The sequence below is a fragment of the Oryctolagus cuniculus genome, chromosome 15, assembly GCF_051225735.1.
Source record: "Oryctolagus cuniculus isolate XC-2025 breed Fujian yellow rabbit chromosome 15, ASM5122573v1, whole genome shotgun sequence".
NCBI classification, from domain to species: Eukaryota; Metazoa; Chordata; class Mammalia; order Lagomorpha; family Leporidae; genus Oryctolagus; species Oryctolagus cuniculus.
The window spans coordinates 33,249,672-33,274,751 of record NC_142881.1 but is presented as its reverse complement, the minus strand read 5'-3'; the positions used below and the strand labels follow the sequence as shown (position 1 = coordinate 33,274,751).

Below are 25,080 nucleotides of genomic sequence, written 5' to 3'. Positions count from 1 at the left end.
CTGCTGGGTTAAGTGAAAATCCTAGGCGGCCCCGTAGGCCTTTGCACAGCAGCCGCACCATTTTACAGTCCCACCTGCAGGACTCAGGCCCTCCAGGCTCCCCGCATCCCGCCCGACGCTCACTGCCTTCCATTGTGTTGGGTTTCACAACAGCTGTCCTACCGGATGTCAAGTGGCAGATGCCCAACCCGGAGCCAAGACGGTTCAGACGGAAAACAGTGCTCTGGACAGGGCTGCAGGGTTAGGCATGGAACAGGGCACTTCATCAAGTTCATGGGAAGTGGAGTTGAAAGACAAGTTTATTTGGTGCAAATAAAGCATTTTTAAGCTGCGAATAATGTTTCATAATTCTCATTTTCCACAAACTTCTTGAAGACCTCATAGGTGACATCTTGTGTTGCTGACTGAAGAAAGCTTAGGATCTGGAGGAGGCAGACAGCTGCCACATCCAGTGGAGAGAGCTCTCACCATTTGGCACCGTGTGCTGTTCACATGCCTCGCAGCTCAAAGTCTTCATCCTCTGATGTGGGCGTGAGCACCTTAGTTTCCACTGTGGTTCTTGCCTCACACAGAGATAAGAATTCTAAGGGGAGGCATTGTAGGAACAGAGTTTATTTAACAGCAACAGAGAAAGCATCCATTCACGCATGAGTGTGGGCTGCCCCCACGGAGAAGCACCTGTCATGAGTGGACCAGAGGCTTTCCCAGAGAGAGAGAGGAAAAAGCTTGAATAGCACTCCCAGCATGGTCCGCAGCAAAAAAAAGAGAGTTCTCTCCTGTTCTCAGTCTCTCTCTCTCTCTCTCTCTCTCTTTTTAAAGGTTTATTTATTTATTTGAGAGGCAGAGGTCTTCTGTCTGCTGGTTCACTCCCTGAATGGCCACAACAGCTGGAGCTGGGCCGATCCGGAAGTCAGGAGCCAGGAGCTTCTTCCAGGTCTCCCACATGGGTGCAGGGGCCCAAGGACTTGGGCCATCTTCTGCTGCTTCCCCAGGCCATAGCAGAGAGCTGGATCAGAGGAGGAGCAGCCGGAACACAAACCGGTACCCGTATGGGATGCCGGCTCTGCAGGCAGAGGCTTAACCTGCTACTCCACAGCATCGGCCCCTGTTCTCAGCCTCTTTTATGAGGTAGGGGTGGTGCTTTTGCATGTGTGATGCCATCTGGTAAGTCTATGGCACCTCCTCATGCGGTTTGATATCCATGTAATCAGGGTATCTCCCTCTTGGCCTTGGATGAGACACAGGCATCTGGGAAGGCAGGCGTCTTTGATAGATAACATGCAGGGCTGCAAGGGCTCCAGCTCACGTAGACTCAGCCAGCTGCCTGCCTGTTCACACCGATCACTTTCTGCTGCCCCAGTGTTTCAGGTGTGTTATTCAGGATTATTCTAGGTATTATGAATTTTTAAAAAGATTTACTTATTTATTTGAAAGGGGTGGGGGGAGTTCGGTCTTCCCTCTGCTGATTCACTCCCAGTGGCCACAACGGCTGGAGCTGGGCTGGTCTGAAGCCAGGAGCCAGGAGTTTCTTCTGGGTCTCCAATGAAGGTGCATGGGCCCAAGCACGTGGGCCATCTTCTGCTACTTTCCCAGATGCATTAGCAGGAAGCTGTATTGCAAGTGGAGCAGCTGGGGCTGGAACCGAGGACCATATGGGATGTCGACACTGCAGGTGGTGGCTGACTTTCCATGCCATATCACTGGCCCCTGGTATTATGAATATTTTTAAGTTGACTTAATTAATGAATATATTCAAGTGTTTGCCATGTTAACAGCCATTTTTCTAGCCACAGGACATAGAACAAAAAACAACCTGTCAAAAATGTTTGCCAATATAATCATAAGCATGAAGTGTATGTTCTAGAAAGAAATTTATTTTGGTGTTTGCCACAAAACAATGCTTTTCCTCTTATAATAGTGATATAAATCTTCCTTTTTGAATATAATATTTAAATAAGAAAAGTAAATCAACATACGAAAAAGCTTGTAGGGAATATTAGCAGTGGGACGGTGATGTGGCAAGAATGGGAGGCGAAGTGAGGAGAACCAGGGGCCTGACACTGGGGAAATGTGTAGGGAACCCCCCCCCCCCACACACACACACACTAACAGCTCTCCAGCTCTGATTCTGCCCAGTGCCTGCCGGTCCGTGCAGGAGGACCAGAGAATCTCAGAGATTCTAACGCGAATTCTCTTCTCTGAAAAGCCCTGTGGAGAATTCCACAGACGTCCTAGGCTAGGCTGCAAGTGTTTTTTTGTTTTTTTGTTTTTCTTTCTGCCAGAATCAGAACTGTCTTTGCCCCTGCCGCCTACTTTATTTGGGAGCACAGCACCCTCTGGTGGCCAACAAAAGGTGTTTCAGAGGCAAAGACAATCCTATTTAGAGCGGTAGAATGAGGAAGAAACCCAGGAATGTTGAGTGGGGGGCCTTAGAGGCCTTCTAGTCCAAGCTCCTCCTCTACAGAGAGCAAACCACGATCCGCAGAGAGGCAGTGCCCAAACGTCACACAGCAAATTTGTGCACCCACTGTGGCCTCCCCAATTATTACCCCACCCCATGACGGTGGACGAGCCACCTAACCGCGCTGAGCTTTGATCGCCTCCTCGGTAAAATGCTGGCTCCTTCCTAGGCACCCACTGGAGGAGTGCATGAGGCAGTGTTTGTGACGAGCTTGATTCGAGAATCCTTTGGACTGGAGCAAATTCGTAGTAACTTGCGGAAAAGGACACTAAGGCACTGGCCGTGCTTCTTCCCGGCCCGTGAAGCCACAGCGGGAGGTGTGAAGGTGAGGGATGTGCTCTGACTCCCGGACTCCCGGCCCTGCTGCACCTGTCTGCACTTGCCAGCCCGCATCTGCAGGCCACCCAAGTCCCACCAGTGAGCCCGCATTTTCTGTGGAGGCCAACAGGGGGCTTTCGGGTACTTACTGGCCTTTATCTCTTGGAACAGATGGAAACCACTGGGGAGTCACTTTTCTCTATTTCACTTGCATTTTTATCAATGAATTCACAGTACTCTAAGCATTCAAGTTCTTCCCCCAGCATGCATATCAGAGGATTCCCCTTAACAGCTCAGAAGCCCTCCTCAGAAACCAACCAAGCTCATTACTCTTAACTCCTCATTTCATGCAAACTCAAATCATTTCCTCAAAACAAACTGCTTTACTGTCTTCAGGACTAATAACATTAACTTCCTAGGGCCTTGATTCGTTCATATGTAAAATGGGCTCAGTAACAATGGTACCACATCCCATATGGCATTGTTATAAGAAATAAAACAAAGTAGTAAATGCAGATTGCTTTTAAGGTGAGAAAATGGGAGGCCAGCATTGTGTCTCAATGGGTTAAACCACTGCCTGCAGCACAGGCATCCCATGTGAGTGGTGGTTCAAGTCCTGGCTGCTCCACTTCTGATCGAGCTTCCTGCTTATGTGCCTGGGAAAGCAGCAGCAGATGACACCAGTGCTTGGGCCACCCATATGAGAGACTTGGATGGAGTTCCAGACTCCTGGCTTTGGACTGGCCCAGCCCTGGTCATTGCAGCCATTTGGGGAGTGAATGAGTGGGTAGAGATCTCTCTCTTTCTCTCTCTCCCTCCCTCCCTCCCACCTCCCTTCCTCTTTCTGTTGTGGGCTAGGTTAGGCTCAAACTCCTATTTCAGGCTCTTGCCTTTTACTTAGAGAAGAATTCTAAGTACAGGTACAAACACGACGTGCAGCGTGATAGGGTTTATTTGTGGTATGAGAAGAATACGCAGGAACATGAGGGCATTGTTGAGGGGAGTGGGCCAGGGTGGAGTGAAGAGGGACTTCCAAACCAGGCTTGCCTGGATCCATGAGGGGAGAGAAAGGCAGAGAGCCTCCCCTTCTCCAACCTTCTTAGGAGCTTCAAAAAGGGGAGTGGTTACATAGTCTGATTGACAGGTGGGTTGATAGGATTACAAGGGGGCGGAGAGGTGTGGCCTCCAGCACAGGAGTTTTCCCACTTCATTTCTGTAACTTGCCTTTCAAATGAGTAAATAAATATTTAAAATGAAAACATGCTACAGTTTAAAAGGAAGTTATATCATCTAATCACAGTTCCAGTGCTTGGGGACAGCTTGCCAGAAAGCAGGCATCCGAGTTGAAAAGAAACAAATCAGTTATGTTGGCCAGGCTGGCTTTTTTTTTTTTTTCTTTCTTTCTTTTTTTAAAGATTTATTTATTTATTTGAAAGTCAGAGTTACACAGAGAGAGGAGAAGAGAGAGAGAGATCTTCCATCCAATGGTTCCCTCCCCAGTTGGCCGCAACAGCCGGAGCTGCACTGATTTGAAGCCAGGAGCCAGGAGCGTCTTCCAGGTCTCTCATGCAGGTGCAAGGGCCCAAGGACTTGGGCCATCTTCTACTACTTTCCCAGGCCACAGCAGAAAGCTGGATCGGAAGTGGAGCAGCTGATTCTCGAACTGGCGCCCTTATGGGATGCTGGCGCTTCAGGCCAGGGCATTAACCCACTTTGCTACAGCGCTGGCCCCCAGGCTGGCATTTAAATCCAAAGGCATTTAAATAAAGAAATAGAGCCACAGTCCTGGAGCGGTAAGTGCAGGACAGTCTTCGTGACCCTCCCCGTGGTGACTCTGGGTTTAAACAATGCTGTAGCCTCAGTGCATAGGTCCCGTGTGTCCATGGCATGAGGGGATGATATTTTCCCAGGAAGCTGAGTTTACAAAGCTGGGTTGAATATTTTGACCTTTCCTACCCTGGAGACCCAGAGGCAGAGAGAAGGCTGGCTTAATCATCTTTACCAACTTGCTGTAAGTAAGTTAATAAATGAGGAGGGGGATCTTTGGCAGTTACTTTTCCAATACTGTGTATCTTGAAATGAGAAGTACACTAAGAACTCACATCCGGGCTTCTTACTATTTTCACTGCGCTTTCCTTTTTCTGGGAAAATGTAAATATTAAATTAACACAGTGCAACATTTACTAATTTCAAATCATTTTATGCTAACTATACCGCAACAGGTTGCTTAAGAGAGGTCTAATTTGGTATCTCTGTCCTGATCTCCAACTGCAATGATCGCTGTTGATGTTGAAAACGCTGGGGTGGAAGTGATGCAAATCCCTTGAGAATCCCCAGGAACTCATGGTGGGCTGTCTGCCTTGAGTGGTGATTATACTGACAAAATTTACATACAACTTCCCAGGATCCCAGCGTCCTGAAGCCATGCAGGTGAAGAATCCTGAGTGTGGAGTGATCCTCATTTGCTTCCAATTCTAGGAAACTCAGGCTGTTTTGAGGCACCCTGTCTGAAGCGCGTGTGCTGTTGGAAGCTTTTTGAGTTTTCAGGTCAAGTTGATGGTGAAAAGCCCTTGAAGGTGAATTCCATTCTACCCCAGAGGCACTCAGTACACCTATTTCTGTCTGGTTTCAATTTCTTCGGAGAAAGAATTTCTTCAGAGAAAGGTTGTGTTTATCCTAACATGACACCCAACCACATTCCCCATAATCTGTTGTTGTACTCCAAAAAAAAAAAAAAAAAAAAAGACAGATTATAGCCCCATAGCACTTTGATGTCATTTTTTTTCCAAACTAAATGGAGGCAAAATTTTCATAAAATAAACTGCACATGAATATGTTACCAGAGGTGCTTCTTAGAAGTTTTTGTCTTTGCACAGGAAAGAATTCAGAAATGAGACGGGCTAGTGGAGTAGAATGGCTAGGTCATTTGGAAGGTATATATTTAACTTTTCAAGAAACCACCAAGTTGTTTGCCAAAGCGACTGTTAGTATTTTCCTTTTATTCCTGCCAGCAGTGTGTGACGATCCCAGATCTTCCTAGTCCTCACCAACACTTGCTTGTCCAGACTATCAAGGGCGAGGTGTTCCGCCAATGGATCTTCATTTACATACCTCAAATGACTACAACACTAACCATCTTTTCATGAGTTTATCTGTCATTGGTATATTATCTTTGGCAAAATGCTCTTCAGATGTATAAATTAGGTTTTCACAAAACCATCTTCCATTTCTTTAACACATTCAACTTTTTCTCTAAATTATTAAATATATAGGATATACTCACAACAATTTTAATGTCTTTATCATCTATGTAGATTGTGAATCAGTTTCTTTTTTTTTTTTTTTTTTTTTTTTTTTTGACAGGCAGAGTGGATAGTGAGAGAGAGAGAGACAGAGAGAAAGGTCTTCCTTTTGCTGTTGGTTCACCCTCCAATGGCCGCCACGGCTGGTGCACTGCGGTCGGCGCACCGCGCTGATCCGAAGGCAAGAGCCAGGTGCTTCTCCTGGTCTCCCATGCGGGTGCAGGAGCCAAGCACTTGGGCCATCCTCCACTGCACTCCCGGGCCACAGCAGAGAGCTGGCCTGGAAGAGGGGCAACCGGGAAAGAATCTGGCACCCCGACTGGGACTAGAACCCGGTGTGCCGGCGCCGCTAGGTGGAGGATTAACCTATTGAGCTGTGGCGCCGGCCGAATCAGTTTCTAATGATAAATATTCTCCTCATCTGTCATACTTTCCTACCTCTTTGAATGACTGTTGATTTTTTATTGGATTTTAGACTTGGTGAATTTTACCCTGTTGTAATCTGGATATTTTTATATTCCTGTAAATATTCTTGAGCTTTGTTCTAGAATGTGGGAGATAATTTGGTCTGTCCCCACCTTACTTTTATGCTTTGTTGGGAAGAAGTAGAATAGCACAAACCTAATTTAATCTAGGATTAATCTTCTTCCCCACTATGGAGGCAATACTTTTCTCAGTAATCTACCTGATCCTCATAAATTCGGATGCTTACTCTGGCTGTTCCTGGGCCCGCGTGAACTTGAGGTACTGTTCCCTCTAATCCTTCTGCAGGTAGTCCTCTAGTTCTGTCTGTGAACGCCTCTCCTCTCCAGCTCTGCCCTACAGATTCTGTTTCCCTTGGCCTCCATGAGCTTGCAGCTCTATCTCATCTAGAGCACACACCAAGGCCATGTGGTCAGAGGATGATGGTGTCTGAAAAGCAGAAAGTCCCATGTGGCAGGAGGAACCATGGCAACAAATGATCAGGGAGAAATCCCTTACACCAGGTATCTGAGGGGCAGAGAGGAGCCCTGTCGGCTGGGGGAGAGGAAATAGAAGGAGTGAGACTCAGACTGGGCTTTCCCCTGCCCTCAAGACAAAAATTCAGATCTTGACCTTGGCTGTTCTCAATGGCTAATCCTTGACCAGGGGTCAGCCATAACTGTCAGCTGACTCCTGCTCACAGAATCATCCCATTGGTGGTAGATTTCCTTCATCCTTGTTTGTCCTCACATCAAAGCTACCACCTCCAATGTATCATTGTAAGAAATTCATTCCTTGCCCTTATAAATCCATTTTTAAGCCCCAAGTCCTGTTCAGCCTGTCTTTTAAATGGCCCTGTTTTCAAATGCTTTCTTGGACAGACTGAGTCATCTTCTAAAATGTCCCCCAGGCTAGTCTGTCCAGTTTGGGTATTTTTATACCTCCTAGCTTACTGGAGTTCAGGTAGTTTCACTGCAGGGTAGAGGAGACAGCCCTTTATCTTTCTGAGTTTTACGTGGAGGTGTAGACTTTCCTGCAGCCATTTGGAAATTCTGTGGCTGAAGACTCTTGCCTACCTCTCCTTCTCTTCTGGCTTCAGGTATAGGAAAAAGGGGGAAAGACCATGTAGACAGAATCTGCTATTGTTTGAACCCAAGGGAGACACACCCTTTTATGTTTTTGAGCCCAGAGGCAAAAATGCCTTTATGAAAAATTTCCTGATGTCATTTCCTGCAATAGACAGGAAATCCATGGGTTGGAGAGACATTTTCAAGAAGACCCAGTTGCCTTTAGCTTTTTTGTTATGTTATGTCCCAAATGTTGTCTTAGGTCCTGGCAGATTGTGTGACATAGGGAAGAAGTCAGCACACATTTGTCCAATCAATTCCTGTGTTAGGCAACGATTCTCTCCACGACAGTGGGATTGCAAAGATCACATGAATTGGCAATGTCAAAAAGCAGTCATTATCGCTGGGCTTTGCTCTTTTGTTAGCATTACAGTGTTTCAAGGGCAAATGCCATAAGGAAAACTGTGTAATCATCATTATTTCTTGGCAAAATACAAGAGAAATAAAACAACTCTGCCACCTGTGAAGTCAGGAGCTATAGAGGCCCTGGCCATGTGCTGAAGGGAGTGGGGAGCAGGGAGGCAGAAGGGGCAGACTTTGTGAGGTTCAGAAAAACTAAAGTTAGAATATTTGAACTGAGGGCAAGCATGTGGTGCAGTGGTTAAGACACTTCTTAGGATGCCTGCATCCCATATCAGAGTGCCTGAGTTCAAGTCCTGGTTCCACTTGCAATTCCAGCTTCCCACTAATATACCCTGGGAGGCAGAGGTGATGGTGGCTCAAGTACTTAGGTCACTGCCACCCGTGTGGGAGACCTGGATGGAGTCACTCACTCTTGGTTTTGGTCTGGCCTAGCTCTGGCTATTGCAGGCATTTGAGGAGTGAACCAATAGACAGAAGATCTCTCTCTCTCTCTCTCTCTCTCTCTCTCTCTTTTCTCTTTCTCCCTTAACAATAAATATAAATAAATAATATTTTAAAAGACTATTTGAACTGGGTTGATGTAACCTTAGTGGCAAATCAATCTAAGGACCAGGAGACACATTAGCACATGAGACGCAAAAACCTTGTGCAACCAACCCAGGGTGACACAGTACTTAGCACCAGCCCTGGATTAGGGCACGAGAGTGTCAGACTTCTAGTCTCATCCTTGTAATCCTGTGGGCTGCCCTCCAAGGAAGGACTGAATTTTCATCATCAGCCCGGCCAGAAAGTGCTGTACCAGGAGTATCTCAGGGATAATCTTGGTTCCAAGTCCAGGGCCAATGTCCCAAACTTTAATTCAGGCAAAGAAAGCAACAGACATTTTATAAGTTTATAAGAAGGGAAATTTTACTTTTCACTTATTCCAAAATAAATTCTTTGCATCATAGTGGATATAAACGACAGAAATAGTCAACCTTGCTAGTTTGGTAGAAACAATTTGAAATAAAGATTCTAAGCAATAGATTGTAAGTATAATTAAAATAAATGATCCAAAATACAAGTCACACTATACTTTTTAGGCTCCAAGGCTTATTCACATGTGAATTTCAATCCAGTTGCACAATTACCTGGTGAGGTTGAGGAATGAGAGCTGCCATCTCTGTTCTTTGAGTGTAGAACTGAGGCTCCAGGTGCTCAGCCATCTACCCCAGAGCTGAAACCTGTGAGGTCAAAGCCAATGCCACAGCTGAGCTCTCAGTAAATCTGAGATCCTTGTTGATATGTGGGAGACCTACAAGCATCATGATCGCTGGGAATGTCTGCACACCAATGGCCAAATCTGCTTGTCAGGCTGACTGAACCCAGGGGTCACAAGAGGATTTGGAGAGCAGGTGTTGGCAGGGGCAGTGATTGGGTGTATAGATCCAGGGAGGAGGAGGCACATATCCGAGCGATCAGAGACGCTGAGTGAAAACAAAAAGAAATGTTCCCCATGGTGTCAAGGTGGCTCCTGGAGCCAGTGAATGGACCCCAAGATTTTCCACTGGGAGGTCTGGTCTGCTCAGAGGCAATGGCAATGCAAGCTGCCTGGACGCCCCCTTGAGGAAGTGAAGGGAGAGGCCTGGCATGAGCCCCCTGATGCTGTCCATGGGCTCCCCTTGGACTCCAGGCACTCAGCCAGCTCCAGTGGTCCTATGTTCATCTATTTGGGCCTCTTGATCACTCTTCCTGCCAGACAGTTTTTCCCCATGATCATCCAAGGGCCTGGGTCTTCTCTTCACTACCACAGAATGGAAACAGCCTCATTTCTAACGATCTGTTGGAGCAATTGTTGCCTTCCCTTTTCCTCTTTGCCATCAACACACACACACACCATTGCAAAGCTGCCTTCCTGAATACTCTCAAAGAATGAGGTGTTGGGACACATGCTAGGAAGCCAGCTCGTCCCAAGTCATGGAGAAAATGATATTGGTGTTGAGGACAAAGGATAATGCAGCAAAAAAAAAGAAGGGGAGGCAGGGCAGGGGGATTGGAAAGCTGGGGCAAGGACTTGCTGGGGTCAGAGAACAGCAGGAGCAATACACACAAGATATGGCATACTGGTGGGTGTAGGCCAGCACAGTCAGTGGGCCAACACCACTCGGGGTACAATTCTGGCAGGGACTCAGGGCTCCTCTTCACTCTAAAGAGTTATTTAGCAACTACCCACAAGGCACAAAGGTTAAACAAAGATACTTGAGGAACTGCCATCACAGGTATGGTAATGCAAAATGTCCCATTGTAAAGAACAACATCCTCTAAATTTGAAAGATGACTTTCTATCAGCTTCAACATCTTGAAAGTTACATGTGATGCCACAGGTCTCTGTACTTGGAATCTGGAACTTGTAAGCACTTGATTTTTCTGGTAACATGTAAAGACAGGGTCATGGCTGGATTTTAAACTTCACAGACACTAGCAACACCTAGAATTATCATTAGATGTCAACAATTTGGACTTTAATCTTTTCTATGACCTCGTGAGGCAAGTAATAGTATCTCCTCTTCTACAAAAGCAGACACTGAAGCTTGGAGAGGTCAGACAACTTCTGCAAGAGTCAAACAGCAGCCTAGTGGCAGAGCTGACTCTAGAGTTCGTGTTCTTTCCATTGCCTGATGACATGACCCACCACATGCTGCCCTGTGCTCAGGGAACAGGTGGCTCCCCTGTGATATTCAGAAGTAAGAAACGGATTCCTCTGGCAAATGCCCCTTAAGGTTAATTTATACCTCAACTTGTACCAGACTGATGTTGGCCAGTGTTGCCATAGAGGACAGGTCTAATGACTTTTTTGAGAAAAGGAATGTGCAATCAGGGACAGAAGGCAAGATATTCAGAAATCAAGCCCCTTTCTCAGAATGATCAAGGCAACAAACTCCCCTTGGGGTTAGAAGAGAATCTAAGGGCTCCATCGAGACACAGGGTGGGCACACCTGTGCTTCTCTTCTTATTAAACCACAAGGTCTAGAGTTGGAATGAACCTTATTGGCACTGTCCCCTGTGCAGAGACAAATCCACCCCAGAGTGCTCCAGATCTGTAAATGAAATCTGGATTGGTTAGGAAGCACCTTGGCATCTCTCGTGGCCGAGCACAAATCCCGGGGTGTCCAGCCCTGTTCCAGCTCCAGGTCTGCTCCCTGACTGAGCCGTGTCACTCTAGGCTCAGTCTGGGAATAAGCCACCACAGTCCCCTCCTCCTCTCCATTTCTTCACGGGGGCCGTAAGTGTCGCGCACAGGCTGCTCACTTCCTGAGACAGTCCTCACGTAAATGTGGCCTTCTGGTGCTCCTGCCGTATTCGTCTCATGTGTAGGTGATCTAGGATTCTTGACAAAACAAACAGATTTTTAAAAAAATATACCAGAGAATTCTGATTCTGGCCAAGGTGGAGTGACAGCAAACAAATTTACCCTCCCACCTGAAACAATAAAAAATCAGACAAAACATTTGAAACAATAGTTTTTAAAACATTGGCGATCAGGCAAGGAAGAACAATGATCCTTAGAGATAAATGATCTACAATTGCCTGAACTTCCTGCCATGGGAGGATTTTCAAGTCACTCAACTCTTTATTGTCATTGTGGTGTCTCTTTTTTCATAGTTTAACTTTTAACCTATTCATGTCTTTATGTTTAAAGAGAGCCTTTGTGGGCATCATACAAGGGCCTTTCAAAATTTTATAGAAAATGTGTATCATGAAAAACTATGCATGGTTTTAAAAATATTTTGCACCTAAATAAATGTATCTTTTAATTCTCTTTTCCCATATATTCTTTGAAGTAAATACATATAGTTGGATCTTGCTTTGTATAGCCAATCTGAATATCTCTGTGTTTTAACTGGAATATTTAAACCATTTACATTTAACACGATCATTGGTATGACTGGATTTAAGTCTACCACCTTTCTATTTGTTTTCTATTTGTTTCATCTGTTCATTGCTTTTTTAAAAATCTTTTTATATCATATTCCATATAGATTTTATAAATACTTAGTAATTTTCATGAAAAAATATATTGGGTTTTATATCAAAATTACTATCCCATGAATCAGTTCATAATTATTTGACATCTTTATTATATTGAATCTTCTAATTCAGGAGCATAATATATAATCCCCATTATTTAGGTATTATTCAGTGTCATTTACTAAAGTTTTATTATTTTCTACACAATGACTGCATATTTTTGTTGAATTCATTATTCAGCATTTTATTACCACTACAAAAAGAGAATTTAAAAATTACTCTAATTGCTGGTTATTGGTGATGGGAAATGCAAATCACTTTTGTGTATTGGTTTTTGTGTCCAGTGAACTTGTTAAAATAGCTTGTTAATTCTAGTAATTTATCTGTGGATTATGTAGACAGTCAACATCTGCCAATAATGACAATTTTGTTTCTTCCTTTTCAGCCTTACAATTTGCATATATCCTTCTAATCCTACCACATTGTACAGTTTTAGAATACAATCTTGAACAGAGGGCTGTTAGTGAACACTTTTGGTTTATTTACAATCTTGAACAGAATGCATTCAACATTTTACCCTTACATATGATGTTCGCAGTAATTGTTTAAAAAGATTCTTTTTTCTGGCTATGGAATTTTCTATTCTGTCTTTGCTAAGCGTTCATATCACAAATCACAGTTAAACTTTTTTAACTCTCTTATCCCATTGAGGTGGTCATGTGATTTTTCTCTTTTGTCAGAGAATAAATTATTTTAAATTGATTTCCTCATATTAAGCCAACCTTGAACTCCTGTCTGCCCAATGGTAACACACTCGGGATCTCCTTGTGGTGGAGCTTCATTGGTCACTTCCTCTCCACACCTGCTGACATACTTCTGGCTAGTTGACTGTGCGAATAGTAGATAGAGATTGTAAGTAACAGTTCTTACCTCGGAGATCTTGGGATTGTCATAGATTTCTGTAATTTCACATGGTCTCTCGCTTTCCTAAATTGGTTAAAAAAAGAAGAGAAACAGTCACAGTATTTGACCATAGCAATGACTGAAATCAGTGGTTCTTAAAACTGAGTGCAGATTAGATCATCAGAAAGCTGTAAAATGTTAACTAGTGTTTTTAGCCTAGCTGGCATTGTGGTGCAGCAGGTTAAACTGCTCCCTGCTACACCTCAGAGTTCCCACCTCAGAGTTCAGTTCTAGTCCCAGCCCCTCTGCTTCTCACCAGCTCTCTGCTAATGCACCTGGGAAGGCAGTGGAAGACGGCTCAAGTGCTTGGGCCTCTGCCACCTCATGGGAGGCCAGGTTGGAGTTCTTGGCTCAGAGTTTTGGCCTGACCCAGACCTGAATATTGTAGCCATTTGGGGGATAAACCAGCAAATAGAAGATCCTCTCTCTCTTTCTCTCTGTTGCTCTGCCTTTCAAATAAATGAATAAATCTTTTTAAAAAGGAAGTGCACTGAAGATTGAGAAACTATTATTTAATATCACCACCACCTACAACACTTGTTAGTGGTTTCAGGTTACAAGCTTTTGATGGAAAGATGTTCATCTTTCAATATCTCATTTCATCCTACAATTTTACCTATCTCTCTCTTTTTTTAATGACTTATTTACTTTTACTTGAAAGTCAGAGTTACACAGAGAGAGAAGGAGAGGCGGTGTGGGGGGGTGTCTTCCATCCACTGGTTTACTCCCCAAGTGGAAGCTGGGCCAATCCAAAGCCAGGAGCCTCTTCCGGGTCTCCCACGTGGGTGCAGGGGCCCAAGGACTTGGGCCATCTTCCACTGCTTTCCCAGGCCACAGCAGAGAGCTGGATCGGAAGTGAAGCAGCTGGGACTCGAACCGGCACCCAAATGGGATGCCAGCACTGGCAGGTGGTGACTTTACCCACAACGCCACAGTGCTGGCCCCAGTTTTACCTATCTCTTAAAATAGGGAGGGCAGTTTTTATGGCTCCTGTGTTTGAGTTGTATTAGCCAAGGTGTGGAATCATGTAAATTACAAAGTGGCAGAGCCAGAATTAGAATCTAGTTTACTAGCTCCCTGTTAGTACTTACCAGTGCAAAAACAACCATGCGTATCCATAAATAGGGACTAGAATTAGCACCCAGAGTTCAAGTGATACGGTTGTATCACAACCATGAAACCTTGGCGGCCGTTGGTTGGGGTGGCCTCTGAATCCCATTCACGGTCCCCAGAGCCATCTGGCATGGGGAAGTTGGGGAGTGGCAGTGATTTCCGTTCACATGTGTTCAGACGTGGCAAAGGGGCAGAGACAAACAGAGCCCCATCCTTGTACCTCTCCCCACCAGAGACACCTCACCGTCTCTCATTTCATCCCCTCCGTGTGGAACCTGCACTTCTTCTGTCTCCACTTTGGAAGCACACCACAGTACAGACTCATGTGCACCCTAGCCACAAACACCCCTTTCCACTGCTGCCTTCTGTCTTCCCCACGCCATCCTATTGCCAGGTGACCTGAGGGTTGTGTGACACATCAGCTCTGCCTGGAGCACAAGATCACCTTTGAGAGGGAAATAATGGCCCGGAAACGCCACTATTTCATCCTCAGGAAACAGACACCCCCTTAGTCCAAGCCCCATTCACCAAGACACCAACTCCCGCTGGCACGTCAGACCCAAAGATGGTGGTGGTCACCTCCACGGATTCGCTGCCGCCGCGGCTTCTCCGGTAAAGCACAGTAAACAGTAACACCACCAGCAGGGCTGTGGCCACCAGGGATGGCACGGCTGCTGCGATTCCAAGGGAGGGCCCGCAGTCCTGGCACAGGGAGACAAGCAGAGTCAGGGCCTGCCAGATTGCTCAGGAACCAAGGACCCCTTCAACAGAGCCAAAACAGAACAGAGCAGCCTGCCTGGGCCCTCCACGGCAGCTACGAACAAAAACATCCACAGCAAATGACTGGCTTCCTAGGACGCCATTCATATAGTTTAAACCTACTGGGAGAGGATGAAAATCCATTGGAAGAAATGGAGAGTGGGCCGAAGCAGGAGTTCTGGGAGCAGAAGCATGAGCGTCTCCTCTGCAGAGGGAAAACAGGTGCAATTCGGAGCATCAGTGAGATACCGAGTCAGAGCTTTTATTATTTCCTAGGCCATTTTGATGGGATTTTAAGAACTTACTTGCACCAAACACATTAACCAATTGATTTTCAAATTCTAAGCCAACTTTGTTGCCACCTCCATTTTCAAATTTGCAGATTTTCTGGAGCCAGCAAAGATAATCCGCAGAATCCCTGCAAATGTTCAACTCCTACAGAATGTTGAGTTCTTCACTTTTGGGGGGTAGGAGGTGATTTTATTGACAAATGATAAAAGTGCATAAACCACAAATATATAGCTCAATGACTTAGCACATATGAGCACACTCATAGACTCAGCTCCCAGACTGGGAAGCAGAACAGTACCCTGGGACCCCCTCAGTCTCCCTTCCAGTTTCCCTGGGTGGGACCACTCCCCTGGCTGGTTTTGTCTGTTCTACAGCATCAACACATAGACACAGCTGTGAGATGCATACCCTTTGTGGCTGGTTTCTTTGGCTCAACACTGTGGGAAACTCATCTGTGATTCTGCACATTCTCTCTCACTTTGGAGCAAAACTGGCCATAAGAATAATTACTGAGCCAAGTCCTAAGCTTTAACTAATCCTCAACACAAGTGCATGAGTGGGGTACAGACCTATTACCCCACTTTATAAATGCCCAGACCATGTCTCAGTGATTGAAACGACATACTTACTGCTTCCTTCCCACCTGTGGCAGCCGGAGAGGAAGTCTGCATGGAGAAAGAACAGGCCTTGTAAGAGAACAAATCCAGGAATGCTAAGCAGCCAAGGCTGAAGCTCACCTTCTCACTAAACCTCTGTCACCAACAGCACCTATCAAACAGAACCTCGCTTGCTTGCTTCCCAGGCAAGAACTGGATTGGAATTTGGCCACAAGGAGGGAAAATTCAGAAATTCAGGTCATATCTTCATTATTTACCCTGTGGATTTACTGTAACTCAAAAAGGCTTCCTCCTTTCCCTAGTCCCCAGTCCCCTCCAGCACACGGTGGGCCTCCTTGTCACAGTACTGGAGAGGAGACACCAACCAGGACGGTGGTTCCCCTTCCCGGTCTCAGAGGGTTCCGGAAGGGACGGTTCTCGGAGCAATGAGCCGTGAGCCCAGATGGCACCAGAAGGGATGCATTAGCCAGCTTCCTCCTGCCCGCTCGCCCCACCGCTGCCAGCACTGGTTTCTGGTTTCTCTGTGTCATCTTGATGCCATGGGCCAACCCTGCGGTCTCTGTAGGTAGACCTGCTCAGAGGTGACAGCCTGGGGGGAAATTCCAGCCAGGCCTGCCGGAAAAGGTTTTGACAGGTAAGGAAAGGGGTTGGGAGAGCTGTCTGCAAACAACAGGCAGAGGCTGAAGCAGGGAGGCAGGTGCCAGAGCATTGCGATGTGGCCCTGCAGGGCAGACAGCGGCGGGCATCGAAAGTCAGGGATCTGACTTCCAGCTGTTCTCTAAACCATGCCCCATGTCCCTGTAAACAGAGCACTAGCCTGCGAGTCCTCCTCCTAGTAACATGTGGTTTATTCTCTTTGAACAACCATACAACTTAGGAGGAAAAAAAAAAAAAAAACTGACACAGCCAAACCCACTAAAAGCTGGGCCAGGAAAGTGCCTTAGTCGATCACGGCAAGTTACTACTGATCAGAAAACAACCTGGTTAGTGAAATCTACACCGCAGGGAGCTGAAGATGGAAGAGCAGCTGTAGACTGAAACTGGACACCATGACCAACGGAAAGTCACTGTTTTACCTTCCAGCTAACCGCCAGCGTCGAGTCACCAAATGCCCAGCTCGGTTGGCCCATACCTCCCCTTCTAGAATACATCCCGACTGGATAAAGAAACTGTGGGATATGTACTCTATGGAACACTATACAGCAGTAAAAAACAATGAAATCCGGGCATTTACAACAAAATGGAGGAAGCTGGAAAACATCATGCTGAGTGAAATAAGCCAGTCCAAAAGGGACAAATATCACATGTTCTCCCTGATCGATGGCAACTAAACAAGCACCTAAAATGATACCCATTGAAGTGAAATGGACACTATGAGAGACAATGACATGAGCAGCCCTTGTCTAGACTGTTGAGGAACAACTTACTATTTTGTTCCTTTAGTATTTTTGTTGTTGTTGTTGTTGCTCAGTTTGCTCTACACAAGACCACTGGTTGAACTCTGTAATCAATGCACAACCATTCTTAAGCGTTTAAAAATTAATAGGAAATTGATCTTTGTGGAACATGGGAGTGGGAATAAGAGAGGGAGGAGATATATAGGACGGCACATACTCACTCAGACCTACCTCCAATGGTGGAAGTAGAAATGTGCCAGGGGATTTCAACTCAGCCTTACCAAGGAGGCAGGTACCAATGCCAGCACACTTGGTAAAGTGATATGTATAAATACACAACTGATCAAAAAGATAGGGTAAGTGTCGAAGAGATTACACAAATAAGACCAGTGTAAGAAAATAATGAAAGATAGAATCAAAAGGGAGAGAGTGATCCTGCGGGGGAAGCAGGACACACAGCAGATTCATAGAATGGCAAATGCCCAAAACAGCACTCCTGCCTCAGAATCAACCCTTGGGGCATTCGGATCTGACTAAAAGGTCCATGAGAGTCTCACAGGCATGGAAAGCCATGACACGGTGGCAAAAAACAATCTAAATGAAAGATCCTGATGAATAACACCCCAGCAGAAGGATCAGGCCATCAAGGAGAGAGGCGCCTTTCTCTGAAGGGAGGAAGGAACCTCCACTGTGATACGGCCTTGACTAAACACAGAGTTGGTGAACTCAAGGGGCTTCCATAGCCTAGACAGCTCATAGCAAGAGTCTCGGGTGATTGCTGACATCATAAATAAGAGTGCCAATTGTTAAATCAACAACGGGAGTCACTGGGTTCATGCTCCCCACGCAGGATCTCTGTCCTTAATGTGTTTTACTATGAAACTCAAAAACAACACTACTAGTCGAGCAATACCCTATACCTTGTGTGGTTGTGTGAGTGCAGCCTGTTGAAATCCCTGCTTAGTATATACTAAGTTGATCTTCAGTATATGAGGGTAACTGAAAATGAAACGTGATGAAGGGCGGGATGGGAGAGAGAGTGGGTGAGGGGAGGGCCACGGGAGGGAGGGAGGTGGGGGGGGGGAAGCCACAACAATACAAAAGTTGCATTTTATATTCTACTTAAAACTATTGGTTGAACTCTGTAATTAATACACAATTACTCTTAGGTGTTTAATTAATGCTATAACTAGTACTCAAACAGTATTTTACACCTTGTGTTTCTGTGTGGGAGCAAAATGTGAAAATCTTTACTTAATATACGCTAAATTGATCTTCTGTATATAAAGATAATTGAAAAATTAATCTTGATGTGAAGGGGAAGGGGGGAGGGAGTGAGAGAGGGGAGCGTTGTGGGTGGGAGGGAAGTTACGGGGGGGAGGAAGCTATTGTAATCCATAAACTGTACTTTGGAAATTTATGCTCATTAAATAAAAAAAAACTTAAAAAAAGTTAAAACAGTGATAAATAAATGAAGTAGAAAAATTGGAAAAAAAATAGAATACATCCCAAGGAAAGAATGTGACACACAGGCAAGGATGAGCTCCAGTGACAGCTATCACAGCATCATTGCTGGTTACACCCGATCAAGTAAAGAAATAGTGACCATCCTTAGTTATGAAGACCGATGGACAGCATTTCTGACATGAAATTTCACGTAGGTAAGAACACGATAGCACAACGACAACAAAACTCAAAATCTGTGTGAGGTCACCTGGGAAGCGGGGGTCCCACACCTGCGGCATCATCTGATGAGAACCTTAAGTTTTTGCTTTTCCTATTTTCCTTTTCAAAACGTGTATTTATTTATAACTGAAAGGTTTACTCTCAGCACCGCTCGCTCTTCACTGGTGCCTTTGCCGGACATTGTAGGCCACTGTGCAGGAGGCGGAGGTGGGGGAGCGAGCTGCCCTGTCATTCTGCCCCATCCTGGCCGACCCACCGGGTGAATGCCGACGGCTGTACTTACCGTGTTAGCCGGCAGTGTGAAGTTCAGTGAAAAACTCTGCAACACAGGAAGAGACATTAAAGCTCCAAGAACGCTCACCAAGCTCCTGATCCTTCTCCCAAACTCACTGGCCCTCACAGATTTCCAGAGGATTCCATAGGCTCAGCCAACCACATCTCTGCTCCTGGTCTCAGCCTCCAGAGAAGGAGGAGGAGCCAGGAGCCTGAGGTCATCCTGAGTCCCGCCCCCTGGGGCCAGTCAGAAGGGCCCCACCCCTCCCCAGATCCTCAGCCTGGGCAGGAGTGAGAACCCGGCAGAGAGACCAGTGCCCCAGCAGCTGTGAGGCACAAGGGCACCTGGACGTGACTAAGAACCCAGGACGTGCTGGAGACTTTTTCTCCCCTTGGAATTCCTTTCAAGGAAAAAACTGTGAATTCAGGGAGTCTTTTGTATTTTGTGTTTGGCACAGAAAATAAAGAGTCCTCAAAGGCCTGCTCTGACAAGGACACCCGACCCTTAAACCACCTTCTCAGGAGTTGCCCTGGGAAAGGCAAGGTGCCTGTGTGTGCTGAGCCTGCCTGTGGGGGTTCCAGGCTCCTAGAACCAACCTGTCTCCACCCTCCCCACACCCATCACCCTGCCTTACCCGCCCTCCCCAACACAAAGTCAATATTTAAAGACCATGGGCTCCAAATAGCCTGCAAGTGCCCACTTCTCTGGATCAAGTCCCCAGGGCTCCTGTCTCCCCCTGGTTGCTGTCGCCCACTTCCAATTTGTCAGTGCCAGTCTTCCTGGGCTGCTCCTCGCCAAGTCCCCTCAGGGCCTGGGCGGGGACAATGTTTGGACCATGCTTTGACTCAGTCCCTGGCTCCCCTGGGCTGCAGTGGTCTGGATTCCACTTTTGAGACTCAGCCCCTTGAGCCCAGCCGTCCCTGACTGTTTCAGCCCCAGCCTTCCCTACCTGCCAGGACTCAGCCTAAACTCCAGCTCTTGATCCTGCCCACAGCCTCCCCAGCCTGAGTCCAGTTCCTCTAAATTGGCGCATTTGCTGAGCTTTAAAATTAAATGTTATCCAGTGATAGGGATACAGCAAAGGATTAAAGTTTCCAAAAGAATCCTAACATTTTGGTCCTGATATGCCTCAAAGGTCAAGGCCTTTGAAACCCTTATTCTGGAGAACAGGAGACCGAGACCCAAGCACTCATCAGAAATAACCTCACAGGTACATGAGAACAATCAGAGCCTTCCTCAAATCAGGCCACGTGGGCTCCGTGCACACGACTCAAATCTAACCAGAAAGGTGGCCACGGAGGAGGCGGTCCTGCACATGCAGAAGGAGGCAACCCCTGTGTTGGCCAGTTTGAGGTGAGTGGGACTCAGCCTGGTTAACAAATGAGAACCCTTTAGGGAGCCCACCTACACTGCTCCTTCCCCCAAGACTATGTGCTCAGGTAAGGTGTTCCATGGTGCTGGCATACTTCAATGGTGACTTCATTCACTTCTCCGTCTCTTAGCAACAGGAAACCAAGGCTCAAGAGTACAAATGGGTTGCCCAAGTCTCACCAGAACCTGGCTTTCCTAACAATCTCTGCCATTGCCCCTTGCAAGCTTCCCAACAATTCCTGCAACTTCTGTAGACCAATTGGAGCCCCCAGGCTCCCAGCACCATGCACTGCTGCTTCTGGAGCACTGTTGGAGTAAGGGAGACATCTGGACCTCTGCAGTCAGGGCTCTTTTGCTCAAGGGACCTAACCACAGCCCTTCTTGGGCTAGCACCAACCGAGACAACAGGTGCTACAAAGACCCTTGGTGGTCGCTGCACTGCAGCTGCCCAGAGCCTTAGCTCATCAGCCAACACTGGCACTGAGGTCAGCAGGCCCAAGACAAAGCTCCCTTTCGGGGGATGGCAGAAGACAAGGGCAGCAACAAGAGGGCCTTTGCACGCAGTGTTTTTCACCATTTCGATGACGACGATTCTGGGCCATCTCAGAAAGACATTCTTATTTTGTAGAAACACAGTGCAGAGCTCTCACGGAGAGAAAAACATCACGTAACTCTGGGTGAAGCAGACGCTGACGCGGTGCTCTGTAGAGATGCAGCTGAGTGAGATGAGAGAGGCCTGGGCTGACGGCCACCTGCCCCGGGCTCCAGTCCAGCCGCAGCCACTTGGTGTGGCCCTGCATCAGTTGCTCAGACACTCAGGCCTCCATTTCCTCCCAACAAATCCATCCCCCAGCCTCAGGTTTCCCATCCACAAAACAGGATACTATTAACTCACCCTGCCCATATCACAAGAGAGTGTCCTTCCAAACTGCAAGTACTCCAGTGTGTGCAGAAGCGCATGGCGTTGTAGTCTCCACGGCCTGGTCAGCACGGAGCTGGGCGTGGGGACCCACTCGGGGAGTTCTTGTTGGATGGGTGGGATTGGACGCAATATCCCCAGCACCACACGTGGTGCAATCCGCTTGCTGTCAATTGCTGGCCTGAGCACTGTGTTGCAGTGTTCTCTGAAGGCGCCCTGGGATCCCAGCAGCTGAGTGTCACTTGTCACTCATGTTTGTGAGGGGAGAGGGGAGGGACAGACACTAACTCACTGTCATCGAGGGTGCATCAGATGCTGAACTCGTAACCTCCCAGCAGGTGTGGAAGCTGAGACCAAGACAGGTTTCTGATCGCGGTGGCGATCAAATTAGACCCCAGCTCTTCCTAACTCCAAAGCCTGAATTTCTCTTTTTAAAGATTCCATGCGTAAGTGAGATCATGTATTTTTCTTTGTGTGTCTGGATTATTTCACTAGTGAAATTTTCTCCAGGGGCATCCAACTTGTGGCAAGTGGCAGAATCTCCTCCTTTTAAAGACTGAATAATATTCCAATATCTACTTATCTATCACCTATCTATCTCTCACCGCTTTTTTTAATCCATTCATCCCTAGACCCACAATCTTTTAATACAGAAATCATAGTCACCTCTTCTGTCTTTCTCCTAACTTACAAACTTAATTTGATTGAGTCACAACCAAATAGGCATCACACATCAGTAAGAAAGGTGGGAAGTCTCTGATGCAATATTGCTGACAAGGTAGCAGAAGGCAGATTGAACAAACACAAATGATGGGATCACTGCTGGGACCCGAGCTTCCACTAGGAAATGAATATAACTCAAATTATCTACTCTGCAAAACGGAGTCTTAATATCAGAGTTTAAAACTGGATCAGCAAATATTAGATGGAAATTGTAAAAAGAGTTAGCATTTGTACACAGGGAGACAAATGAAGAACAAAGTCCTGGATTTCACTATAGTGAGGGTACAGTTAGGTTTCATTGAACTAAATGTGAGCTCTGAAGGCCCGGGGATTGGGTTTCAGAGAGAGAGGAATGGAGACCAGGCTGAGAAAAGCTGCTGGTTCTCACTCACCATTTCCGGAAGTCTTCCAATAGCCTTCTCCTAGGCAGTCCTCAAGAACACGGCCTTGGCCAGCTCCTCGCTCGCCGCGGCTATCAGCAGCTTGTGCCTCCCGTATGCGAGAACATCCAGCTGGGAGAGCTGAGTGAGAGGTGGCTCCGCGAGAGTCCTGGCCAAGCCATGTATGGTCAGGGGAGTAGCCAAGTCCTCAGCCCGTCCCTCGGGGACACGGGCTCCTGCTCCCTGGCACTGCCTATGACCGGAGCCAGTCACCCTCTTTGCCTTTGTTTTCTGTCCTTCTTACCCTCCAGACCACTTTCTCGGTGACACCTGTAAGTCAGCAAAGCCGCCACAGCCGGCCTGAGAGCCTGGGGGCTTCCGCAGCCGGCAGCTCTTTGGAAACAGTAGGTCCCGCAGTTCTGAGGCCGGCTGCTCTGGTGCCAGCGCTACCCTCGCTCCCGGCCGCAGTGCAGAGGCTGCAGGAGGAGGAGAGCTGCCGCCCACTCTGTGTCGGAGGCAGGGCCGTGGCTGCCGCAGGGAACAGCACACTCGGGGCTACCTGGCTGTAAGAGTGGCCTCTGCCCCTCCCGTGGGGCACCTCCGGGAGCTGAGGCGGCAGCCACACAGCCTGTTTGCCATAGCTTATGATGCCTGTGACAAATCTGCTTCTTTAAAATAGTAAGCACTGTGTGTGTGTGTGTGTGTGTGTGTGTGCCTTTCAAATAAAGTAAAAATTTAAAAGGAGAGGAGTGTGCATTTGGTACAGAGGTTAAGTTGTACTTTGGATGCCTGCATCCCTTATAGGCAGGAATGATTTGAATCCCAGCCTCTCTACTTTTCTCTCTTTTTTTTTTTTTTTAAGATTTATTTTATTTATTTGAAAGACAGAGTTGCAGAGAGAGGTAGAGACAGAGAGAGCTCTTCCATGTGCTGGTTCACTCTCCAGATGGCCCCAACGGCCAGGAGCCAGAAGCTTCTTCCAGGTCTCCCACACAGGTGCAGGGGCCCAAGGACTTGGGTCATCTTCTACTGCTTTCCCAGGCCATAGCAGGGAGCCAGATCGGAAGTGGAGTAGCTGGGACTCGAACCGGCACCCATATGACATGCTGGCACTGTAGACCAGGGCTTTAACCCACTGTGCCACAGCACCGGCCCCGCTACCCTACTTCTGATCCAGCTTCCTGCCTTGTAGGCAGCAGGTGATGGCTCAAGTACTTGGGTCCCTGTCACCCACAAGGGAGACCACGTAGTGTGGACAAGAAAGAAATCTTTCTCCTGCACAGCCCCCGCAGCCTGGGGGTTGTCTACGGTTGCAGCATAATCAGCCCACGCTGACAGATTCACCGGCAGTCACCTCCTCGCACCCCCAGTGCTCGGGTGTTCGCTGTAGCAGAGAAGCCTTGCCAAGGATCTACTATCCGTGATCTTTGCATCTATGTAGGTATTGATCATGTACCTATCATCCATGTAGCTATCTAGCTAGTGTCTATCTCTCACCTATCTATCTGTCTATCACCTATGGATCTACTTTCTATTTACCTATCATCTAGCTAGCTATATATGTCGTAATCTGTATATCTGTTACCTGTTATCTATCATTTGTTATCTGCATATCTGTCATCTATCAATCATCTATCTATAGTACTGGTGGCTGGAAAAGAACAGAAAAGTCATAAATGCTTGAGATTCTACACACATCACAAAACAGCTACATACTTTAAAGGTCTGGCATCGAGGCCAAACTGAGTGTTTGGAAGAACATGGTCTGACATAATCTTTGCTGATATAACCCATAATACTCCAGTGTACCCCAAGGCCTCTTCATCTGGTCAACTTAAAAAGGATGTCCTTCATTAGAATCTCTTCCTTGTGTTAGGAATGGTCCTGTGTCAGTCAGGGTCTTGTGCAGGAAACAAATGACACACTCCTTTCGCTGCGTTCAGGGGGTTTCACTGAAGGAACTATCAGGTTCTTCCCTGGGGGAAGGGCAGTCCCCCAGGTGGACCAGTAGGGTGCAACTGCCACCCCAAGCCTGAAGCAACAGCGCAGGGAGGGCCCAGAAGGAGAAGAGGCCACCTTATAGGAGCCACGGCTTTCATGTTCAATGTCAGACGTATTCCTGAGGCACGCGGGCAGGGAGAAGGGAGAACAGGGGAACCAAGGGTGCATGGAGGACAAGGGCCATCCTGGGAACTTGGGCAGTGGGAGCTGTCTCCACAACACTTCAAGTATCACAATTCCAGCCTGTTTTGGTCCAAGGAAGGGGCAGGGAGAAAGCCATCTTTAGCTTTGCCCGTGGCTTCTGGGTGCAGTAGGGAACTCCGTTCCGGAGCTGGGCACTCACAGAGAGGACAAGGCCAAAGGAAAGTCCCCCTTTGGACCCTGCCCGGGTCTCCTGACTTGACGGCACTAGTAATCACTGCGCAAGCCCAGGACACACCAGGAAATCTGTGTGCTTTAATGACAGCATCCTTCCTACACAGAGCCACGTGCTAACTCCTCTCCACTTTCTCTTTGAAACCGGCATCAATGTGTGAAATGTAAAA

The 25,080-nt window shown here is 47.0% G+C and overlaps 1 protein-coding gene and 1 long non-coding RNA gene across 9 annotated transcripts; one reads left to right on the top strand and one right to left on the bottom strand.

Annotated features, from left to right (window-relative positions):
* The first annotated feature begins 1,454 nt into the window (after positions 1-1,454).
* LOC149121950 (uncharacterized) lies at positions 1,455-10,045 on the top strand. Its single transcript, XR_016222072.1, has 2 exons — positions 1,455-4,790; positions 5,184-10,045. It is a non-coding gene; the product is annotated as an uncharacterized LOC149121950 (long non-coding RNA).
* On the bottom strand, positions 8,916-23,385 carry OPALIN (oligodendrocytic myelin paranodal and inner loop protein). Of its 8 annotated transcripts, none has more exons than XM_051823462.3 (7): positions 22,547-23,054; positions 21,408-21,647; positions 19,151-19,186; positions 15,797-15,832; positions 14,697-14,819; positions 12,972-13,028; positions 8,916-11,400 (listed from the first exon to the last, which is right to left on the bottom strand). In XM_051823462.3, the coding sequence occupies exons 1-7, from the start codon at positions 22,547-22,549 to the stop codon at positions 11,227-11,229; spliced, it is 669 nt and encodes a 222-aa protein (XP_051679422.1). In that variant the 5' UTR covers positions 22,550-23,054; the 3' UTR covers positions 8,916-11,226. The 8 variants fall into 8 exon arrangements, with proteins under 8 accessions (XP_051679422.1, XP_051679423.1, XP_008268484.1 ...); XM_089314637.1 differs by lacking the exon at positions 14,697-14,819 and adding an exon at positions 15,000-15,081 and having other exon boundaries at positions 11,262-11,400; positions 22,547-23,385; XM_051823463.3 differs by lacking the exon at positions 14,697-14,819 and having other exon boundaries at positions 22,547-23,156.
* Positions 23,386-25,080: the final 1,695 nt, after the last annotated feature.

Bases quoted from the DNA above. Each gene is read 5' to 3' on its own strand.
- OPALIN (XM_051823462.3), bottom strand. The intron at 19,187-21,407 runs GTGAGTTAATAG...CCTGTGTTGCAG, and splicing joins TCTCTTGTGATATGGGCAGG to AGTTTTTCACTGAACTTCAC. The intron at 15,833-19,150 runs GTAAGTACAGCC...TTCTCCATGCAG, and splicing joins TCACACTGCCGGCTAACACG to ACTTCCTCTCCGGCTGCCAC.